Consider the following 7,869-nt stretch of genomic DNA (forward strand, 5'->3'; position numbering starts at 1 on the left):
TCCTCCTTAACCGCAATTCATACCTATCGGTTACACTCCAAGGGTTTGGTGAGTGAAGAGCTTATTAAGGATGATACAATGCTGGTCGTTGGTTTAGGTTTGTCCCTCTGTAACTCTAACGATGACACGAAACTGGAGATTAATAAAGCTCTGATAACCCAAAAGCTGGCACACCCAGAAGCTGCGGAACTGGCTGCCCTCATTCACGGCTTGAAATGGGCCTTGCAACTCAGTGTGGAAAGTATCCAATTCTTCTGTGACGACTCCAATATCTTGGGCTACGTAAGTTTCTCTCTTCTTCTTTTACCCTGAATCCAATTATATCCTCATGTACGTACGTACGTGTGTTGTTGTTATTCACGCCTCTCACTCACTCATGTTTTTTTTCTTTCGTTTTGTTTTTACAGGTTACTCGTAAAGCTACACCGAACGAGTCCATTATATCAAAACTTTTGGAGCAAGTGCTTCTTCTTCAGACAAGATTCAAGTCTTGTCAGGCACTTGCTGTAAGCAGAGACATCAATTCTGTCTTTAAGCTAGCAAAAGATGCTATAGCTTCCCAAACTAGATGGTGTGAGGGCGACACCGAGTATGAGACTTGTCCGGTCTGCTACTCTTACGTTTCACCTAATGATAAGTTTGAGGTGCGCGGCTGCTTCCACCGCATCTGCGTTACGTGCATGAGGAAGCCTTTCTCATCCGAACAACTTCTACGAGGGAACAACACAGCAATCTGCCCTTACCCAGATTGCGAGAATGATCTTGTGCCAGAGGATTGTAGAGGTTTTGCTGATGCTGATGCTATTACTCTTATGATCCAGCGCAAAAAGGCGAAGGCCATCCCCGTTAAAGACAGAGTCTACTGTCCCAACCCTTCTTGTTCCTTTCTGATGTCGGACCTCGACCTCATTAAGCATGTACGCAATAAAAATCCTCGGCAGTCAGAAGCACGCAAGTGCACGGAGTGCGGCTTGTCTTTCTGCAAAAAATGCCATGTTCCATGGCACAACAAGATGACCTGCGATGAGTTCAAGAAGTCGGAGTCTTACGTGAAATCTGACGCGGCGCTTTTTGAGTCTTTTGTGAAGACAGAGGGATTGAAAAAGTGTCCCAAGTGTGGGATTATCATTGAACATGGTGGCGGGTGCAAACAAATGACTTGCAGGTATCGGACATTTTTTACTGAGCCTGGTTTTATATATATTTTATCTGTTCAAATCTGACTCTAACTATCTGTCTTTTGTTCATGGCAGACACTGCGCACACGAGTTCTGTTACACATGTGGGGCTGCGTGTAAAAAGAAGAAGAAACTGACATGTGGATGCTCGCGCTCAGGGAAATAAACATCCAAGGTTTGACTATATAGATCATTCCAAATAGTTTCTTATATAACTTATAAGACAAAGATGACTTGTTTTGATGATGTTGAAGATATTAGTGATGATATGCTACCGTTTGTCTGAGAGCCCACTATGAATTTTGTACGAACACTCTATGAGTTTAGAGGAAATGAAAACATAACAGTTTGAGCTTATGTAGTCTTTAGACGCTAAATGAAAAACCGAACAAGTATGTGATGCATATTCATGAACTCTCGAACCTTGTGCTGAATCTTCTAATCAACTGCAGGAGAATGCATCTCCTGGATGTCAGACTCACTCGGAGGAAGCTCATCAGTCTAGCCCTAAGTACTCTGGAAAATACTCTTGTTTGGATTCTCAAGTTATTGTGTTTAATGTTTTTATTTAATGGATATATTAATAAGTTTATGTAATGAAGCTCAAAAGTTTGAAGTGAATTACTTTATGCTTTGCTTACTAATTATTGAATTGAATTAGTTTATATTGAGTAATTAAAAGAGACTCAGCCGCAGTATTGCACTTGACCATCATTTAAGAGCAATATCATTTCGTAGGAAAAGTTACGAATACGAATTATAGAAGATTATCATCACACAGTTGAGTCTATAAGATTGAAAATGAGTTACAGGAAAGCGACAGTTGCCACACGCGATCCTACAGACCCACCAAATATGAACATTGGGTATGTCCTAACGTGGCTGAGATACTGAAACGGAGGTTGTTCAGTTCTGCTTGCAGCTTCAGAGCCAGAGGAAAACCGCATTGGTCGCGTCGTTTCCATCTCCTCCTCTACATAAGTTGGATTTTCTGATGTTGAAATTCTCCACTTCTTCCACCAGTTAGGCTTTTGAAGTTGTTCTTCACAAGGGAGAAGTTGGCCATGTTTACAATATCGGGACCAAGAAGGAGAGGAGAGTGAATGATGTTGCCACTGATATCTGCAAACTCTTCAACATGGACCCTGAGGCTAACATCAAGTATGTCGACAACAGACCTTTCAACGACCAGAGGTACTTCCTTGACGATGAGAAGCTCAAAAAGCTGGGATGGTCTGAGAGGACCACGTGGGAGGAAGGATTGAAGAAAACTATGGATTGGTACACACAGAACCCGGAATGGTGGGGAGATGTTTCTGGAGCGTTGCTTCCTCATCCAAGGATGCTGATGATGCCTGGTGGGAGACACTTTGATGGCTCCGAGGACAATTCTTTGGCAGCTACTTTATCTGAAAAGCCAAGTCAAACCCATATGGTGGTGGTTCCAAGCCCAAGGAGCAGCAGCGGCACACCGCAAAAGCCTTCCCTCAAGTTCTTGATATATGGAAGGACCGGGTGGATTGGTGGTCTGCTTGGAAAGATATGTGAGAAGCAAGGAATTGCTTACGAGTATGGGAAAGGACGGTTGGAGGATCGATCATCCCTTTTGCAGGATATTCTGACCGTTAAGCCAACCCATGTTTTCAATTCCGCTGGTGTGACTGGGAGACCCAATGTTGACTGGTGTGAGTCTCACAAGACCGAGACTATCCGTGCCAATGTCGCTGGCACGTTGACTCTAGCTGATGTCTGCAGAGAGCACGGACTCCTCATGATGAACTTCGCTACTGGTTGTATATTCGAATATGATGACAAGCATCCGGAAGGTTCAGGAATTGGCTTCAAAGAGGAAGACACACCCAACTTCACTGGTTCTTTCTACTCAAAAACCAAAGCCATGGTAACTCAAAGATTCAACACTCTTATCTCTGACGTCTTGCCTTCCTATGTATGCTAATTTTGTTATGAATGTGTCTACAGGTTGAGGAACTGCTAAAGGAGTTTGACAACGTTTGCACTTTGAGAGTAAGGATGCCGATATCCTCAGATCTTAACAACCCGCGGAACTTCATCACCAAGATCTCCAGGTACAACAAAGTAGTGAACATCCCAAACAGCATGACTGTGTTGGACGAGCTTTTACCAATCTCCATTGAGATGGCTAAAAGAAACTTGAGAGGAATCTGGAACTTCACAAACCCAGGTGTGGTGAGTCACAACGAGATCCTAGAGATGTACAGAGACTACATCAACCCTGAATTCAAATGGGCAAACTTCACACTAGAGGAGCAAGCTAAAGTTATCGTGGCTCCAAGAAGCAACAACGAGATGGACGCTTCTAAGCTCAAGAAAGAGTTCCCTGAGCTACTCTCTATTAAGGAGTCTCTGATTAAGTATGCATTCGAGCCAAACAAGAAAACCTGAAGAGTCAAGGATTGTGATTCGTCATTAGATTAATCACCTCTAATATCAGTTTCTATTATATTTGTTCTCTTTGTGTTATTGTTTAATTACCTTATCCTTCCACTTCCTTCACTAGATTTGCTTATGTAATAAGAGCTTGTTGTAATATTTCTCTATTGTGTTCTTTGTTCTCATTTTTGTCATAAGTTTCTCTTTATTTTGTCACAAGTTGCTCTACTCTTATTATATTAGAATCAAACCACTCAAAAGAGTCTGGTAATGGCTGCTTTTTGTTACAAAACAATAATTTTTATTGGGTTACATGATGAACTCACTTGACACCGTCTCGGGATATTAAGGTGAGGATGTCGTCGTGTCGGCGAGCTTCTCAAGGAAGCAAACAACGTCGTCAGGTGAACCAAGGAGATATCTGGCATTGGTGCGAGTACGACCCACAGCGCAAGAGAAGTAATTCTCTCCTTTGAGGTCAAGAACATTCCATGAGATCTTCTCTGGTGAAGGCCGTCTTGAGTTTCCTAAGCTATGGTTGGATCCGCTTTTTCTTTCTGTTGTCTGAAGAGATCTCTGTGAGGACTTGTTGTTGTTGTTGTTAGAGTTAGAGGATGATGAAGATTTTGGTCCACTTTTGTTGTTATGTGTCGACTTTGACGGCGGTCTTCGGTCTCCTGATGATGACTTACTTCCACTATCAGATGATGGTCTGACTCGTGCAATGGCTGGTATGTCGGATGGAAGTTCTGGTTCGAAGAAGGTGTAAACATCTTCGTCCTGTTTGTTATTAAACATAGTGTCAAAGAGACATTTGTATCAAGAAGATCCCTCAGAGAGTCTAGAACCTGGATATGGTATATATTACAAGAAAAGCTTTAATCACCTTCCCCAAGAAATGACCAATGCACAAGACGTAATCAATGGGTGTGGTCATCGACTTGCTATGCACTATCTCTCCTAGAATGCGGTCTATTGCGGCTCCCTGAGAAATGATCGATTTCTGAAATGTGAGAATCTAAGGCGATACAGAATAGACAGGAAAAGGCTATTGATGGATATTTTGCTTTTACCTTTGTCACACCAACCGCACGGACTTCTACAGAGCGGCTTCCTTGGACAACATCAACTGATGCATTAGAGATTGGACCTGTCCATAAGTGTTGTAACAAATCTCTTGCTTGAAGTCTCCCAAATTCGATATCTACAGGGAAGAATGAGATAATAAGTGAATCAGGGGTGACTGAAAGGCAAATCAGATCAGGTAAAAATAGAGAAGTAAGTACCTGCATATTTGTAGTTCCATATAAGTGAAGTATCGCGTGTTTCAAAGTGTGACCTAGGAGTTCTCTCAGTGAAGTACTTAAAAACATGCTACAAATAGGCAAAACAAGAATTCAGCAAGGGGACATAAAGAGAGTTACCAAGTTTGAGATGCTGTTTTTTGTGAACCATCAATCTACTTTACCTTAACGCTATCAACCCATTCCATGTTCAAATGTTCTGGCATTGTAGTCATCCACTCTCCATTAGTAAGCCTTAGGAACATCCCATTTTCTGCGGCCAACCACATATCATACTCTCCGAAGTTCTGATTTTAAGTATATTAAGTGACCAGTCAGGGAAATTACTATAACAAGAAAAGATTAGAAGGAAACTGACAGAAAGAAATAAGATTAAGTACTTTATCCAAAACGCTTCTGCTGCTTCCACTCAGGACAACTATGGTTGTACTTGGATCACTGCATAATGCCTTTAAAGGTCCTTTTAGCTCAGGGTGTAGATTAAGATCCATCTCCTTTATTTGATCGCCTCTTCTTCCTTGATTATCCACTGGTTCGGTCAATGTTGCATTGAAACCCTGAATGTATTTACAGCCACAAGACATAGTGAGCAGAAGCAAGGTTAAAGGCATCTCCCAAGGGATGACTATGAGAAACAGAACTATGAAGTACTTCACAACTCTTTTTTTTTATGTCTAAACAAGTTGACAACAACCACTTACAAGGATCAGTAGCCTGTTGTTGGACTTTGAATACCGTTGAATTGCATCATGCTGTGGAAGCTCAGGTGGGACTTTACTAATTCGTAGTTGTGCCTCAATTACGGTGTCATTTAGTTCACTGTAGATTTGTTAAGAGTTGCATTTTTAATAGCTTGAACACATTAAAAGCTGGTAAAATGGAATAGTAATGTCTTCATTGATTTGCATATATACCTCACGAAAGTTTCAGCCCACTCTTGAGCAGTGTGGGTTTTGACATGATGAAAATTATGCCGATGTCTTTTCTCTCTTTCTTCAGCTGTCATATTTAGAGCCTGTCCAATGGAGGCAGCAACTTCTGTTATGTTCCAAGGATTCACAAGAATAGCTCCAGCACCCAGAGACTGTGCAGCACCTGCAAACTGTAAAACAAATGCAACTTAAAACCACACATGGAAACACATACCTCTGACTGAATTTTATTACTTTAAAATTAGAACTATATCAAGATGCAAAGTAGGAGTTATTACTTCACTAAGAATGAGGACTCCCTTTTTGGCCTCTTGGCAAGCAACAAATTCGTAACTGACAAGGTTCATTCCATCTCTCAAAGATGTGACAAGTGCAACATCTGAAGAAAGAAATCAAAGAAACATATCAGATGGCAGAAAGGAACACTCTTGAACTGGAAATGACATTCCTGAGACTTGGTAAGTAACCACGTCATAGGTATCCAGACAATTTACCTGTGACAGCATAAAGTGCACATAAGGCATGAAAGTCCAGAGAACGATCCTGACAGTGACAGGGAATGAGGATTTTATCAGAGTCAGAGTTGCAATTTCAAACTATAAGATCCAGGTATATATAATATGTTCTCTATCCATGGTACCAGCAAGAATGTATTGCTAATTCAATTTTCGATTCCTAACATAAGAAGGATGCAAGTCACAAAAATGCTGAGGGCTGCAGAGGTCTAAAATTCAATTGTAGAAACGCAAGATCATCTTTTATGAAACGAAAAAGGAACTACAGCTAGTGAGAAATCATAATATCCAAAACTAGCTGAAGAAGCATAGACCAGGAGAAAACAGACCAGGTGATGTATTGGAACAGCAGTCAGTGTCCCAAAACGACCATTAATGCGTCCCACAATTTCATGAACTTGGCTTGTGAGTTTTTGATCTGTAAGAGAAGAAATATACATTCAGAAGATAATCCATTAGCTAATAATGGTTTCAAATTTCTGTGGTTTAAAGAGATTAGGTTCCTAGTTCAACTACCACAGCCTACCGAAGTTTTGGTGACATGATTCCTTGTATGCAACTATATACATCAGAGAAGCTATAAATAAACTCAAAAAGTAAGAAACCCTACATTCAGGGACGTCTGTTCTTGTTGGCACCGCAATTTGCAATAACACCACTTTATCACGCCAGCTTGCATTTTCCTCGAGAAATTTTTCAAATGCCAGAATCTTTTGTGGAATCCCTTTGATCATATCAAGGCGATCAACACCTAACATCACCTATCAAGAACAAAACATTATGAAGAGTAAGGATAACTAATTCGAAGTGATACTTTCATTGACTTGCTTTAGAATAGATCAGCGAGGTTTCCCATGGTAACTGGCTCTTTTGTAGACCTTTAAGATATCAAAGATAGAAAAATCTGTACCTTTCTGCCAGCAAATCTTTCTTTCAGTTCCTTCATGTGTTGTATGACTTCAGTGACCTCAAGTGCTCGTATAAACCGCTCAGAGTCTATGCCAATTGGAAACTGAAATCCAAAGCAAACACAGAATATAATGTTACAAGGCTTTCAAAACACAACACTGGTATTATGAGTTGTTTTGTCACTGTGTGTGAATAATATGTGAGGGTTGAAGTGATGAGATGTTCATACAGCAGCAACTCGAGTGAGCCTTCCTTGATCCTCAACTCCCTCAGGTGTTCCTTCAAGTCCAAGAATACGAGTGCACGCACTTACAAAGTGTCTTGCATAGTCATATGTATGGAAGCTGAAAAGTAAACCATATGAGTTCTGTAAGTCTGCTGTGTTACCTAAGGTTGGTTGAAACGATAACACATAGAATTTGAACCTGTCACAGTTGTGCTTGAAAATAAATAGAAGCAAAACTGAGATTTTACCCAACTAAATCAGCAGCAAGAACTGAGCGAAGGAGCTCTGATCGTGATGGAAGTGTCCTGTGTATCTCAGAAGAAGGGAATGGTGTATGGAGAAACCATCCAACTTTCATCTTACTGTTGTATTCCTTAAGGCATTTAGGAAGGA

At 40.9% G+C, this 7,869-nt stretch overlaps 3 protein-coding genes across 5 annotated transcripts in view; 2 read left to right on the plus strand and 1 right to left on the minus strand.

Annotated features, from left to right (window-relative positions):
- The window catches only part of LOC104704108, a 2,669-nt gene extending 867 nt beyond the window's left edge, over window positions 1–1,802 (plus strand). The window contains exons 3-6 of the mRNA XM_019226945.1: window positions 7–282; window positions 408–1,165; window positions 1,254–1,354; window positions 1,634–1,802. Coding sequence (XP_019082490.1) covers window positions 7–282; window positions 408–1,165; window positions 1,254–1,344 — 1,125 coding nt within the window. The 3' untranslated portion in view covers window positions 1,345–1,354; window positions 1,634–1,802. The remainder of the gene's footprint in view (window positions 1–6; window positions 283–407; window positions 1,166–1,253; window positions 1,355–1,633) is intronic.
- Window positions 1–3,809, plus strand: part of LOC104703191 (trifunctional UDP-glucose 4,6-dehydratase/UDP-4-keto-6-deoxy-D-glucose 3,5-epimerase/UDP-4-keto-L-rhamnose-reductase RHM1) — a 10,358-nt gene extending 6,549 nt beyond the window's left edge. The window contains exons 4-5 of the mRNA XM_010419154.2: window positions 2,206–3,078; window positions 3,159–3,809. Coding sequence (XP_010417456.1) covers window positions 2,206–3,078; window positions 3,159–3,602 — 1,317 coding nt within the window. The 3' untranslated portion in view covers window positions 3,603–3,809. The remainder of the gene's footprint in view (window positions 1–2,205; window positions 3,079–3,158) is intronic.
- Window positions 3,836–7,869, minus strand: part of LOC104703192 (alpha,alpha-trehalose-phosphate synthase [UDP-forming] 1-like) — a 15,417-nt gene continuing 11,383 nt past the window's right edge. For all 3 annotated transcript variants that reach the window (XM_010419158.2, XM_010419160.2, XM_010419159.2), the window contains 15 exons: window positions 7,725–7,869; window positions 7,480–7,594; window positions 7,252–7,353; window positions 6,952–7,102; window positions 6,671–6,759; window positions 6,321–6,369; window positions 6,105–6,205; window positions 5,809–5,996; window positions 5,596–5,713; window positions 5,275–5,451; window positions 5,059–5,181; window positions 4,877–4,964; window positions 4,664–4,794; window positions 4,477–4,575; window positions 3,836–4,370 (listed from right to left, as the gene is read on the minus strand). In XM_010419158.2, coding sequence (XP_010417460.1) covers window positions 3,936–4,370; window positions 4,477–4,575; window positions 4,664–4,794; window positions 4,877–4,964; window positions 5,059–5,181; window positions 5,275–5,451; window positions 5,596–5,713; window positions 5,809–5,996; window positions 6,105–6,205; window positions 6,321–6,369; window positions 6,671–6,759; window positions 6,952–7,102; window positions 7,252–7,353; window positions 7,480–7,594; window positions 7,725–7,869 — 2,111 coding nt within the window. In that variant the 3' untranslated portion in view covers window positions 3,836–3,935. The remainder of the gene's footprint in view (window positions 4,371–4,476; window positions 4,576–4,663; window positions 4,795–4,876; window positions 4,965–5,058; window positions 5,182–5,274; window positions 5,452–5,595; window positions 5,714–5,808; window positions 5,997–6,104; window positions 6,206–6,320; window positions 6,370–6,670; window positions 6,760–6,951; window positions 7,103–7,251; window positions 7,354–7,479; window positions 7,595–7,724) is intronic.

Source organism: Camelina sativa, chromosome 7 (genome assembly GCF_000633955.1).
Source record: "Camelina sativa cultivar DH55 chromosome 7, Cs, whole genome shotgun sequence".
Taxonomy (NCBI): Eukaryota; Viridiplantae; Streptophyta; class Magnoliopsida; order Brassicales; family Brassicaceae; genus Camelina; species Camelina sativa.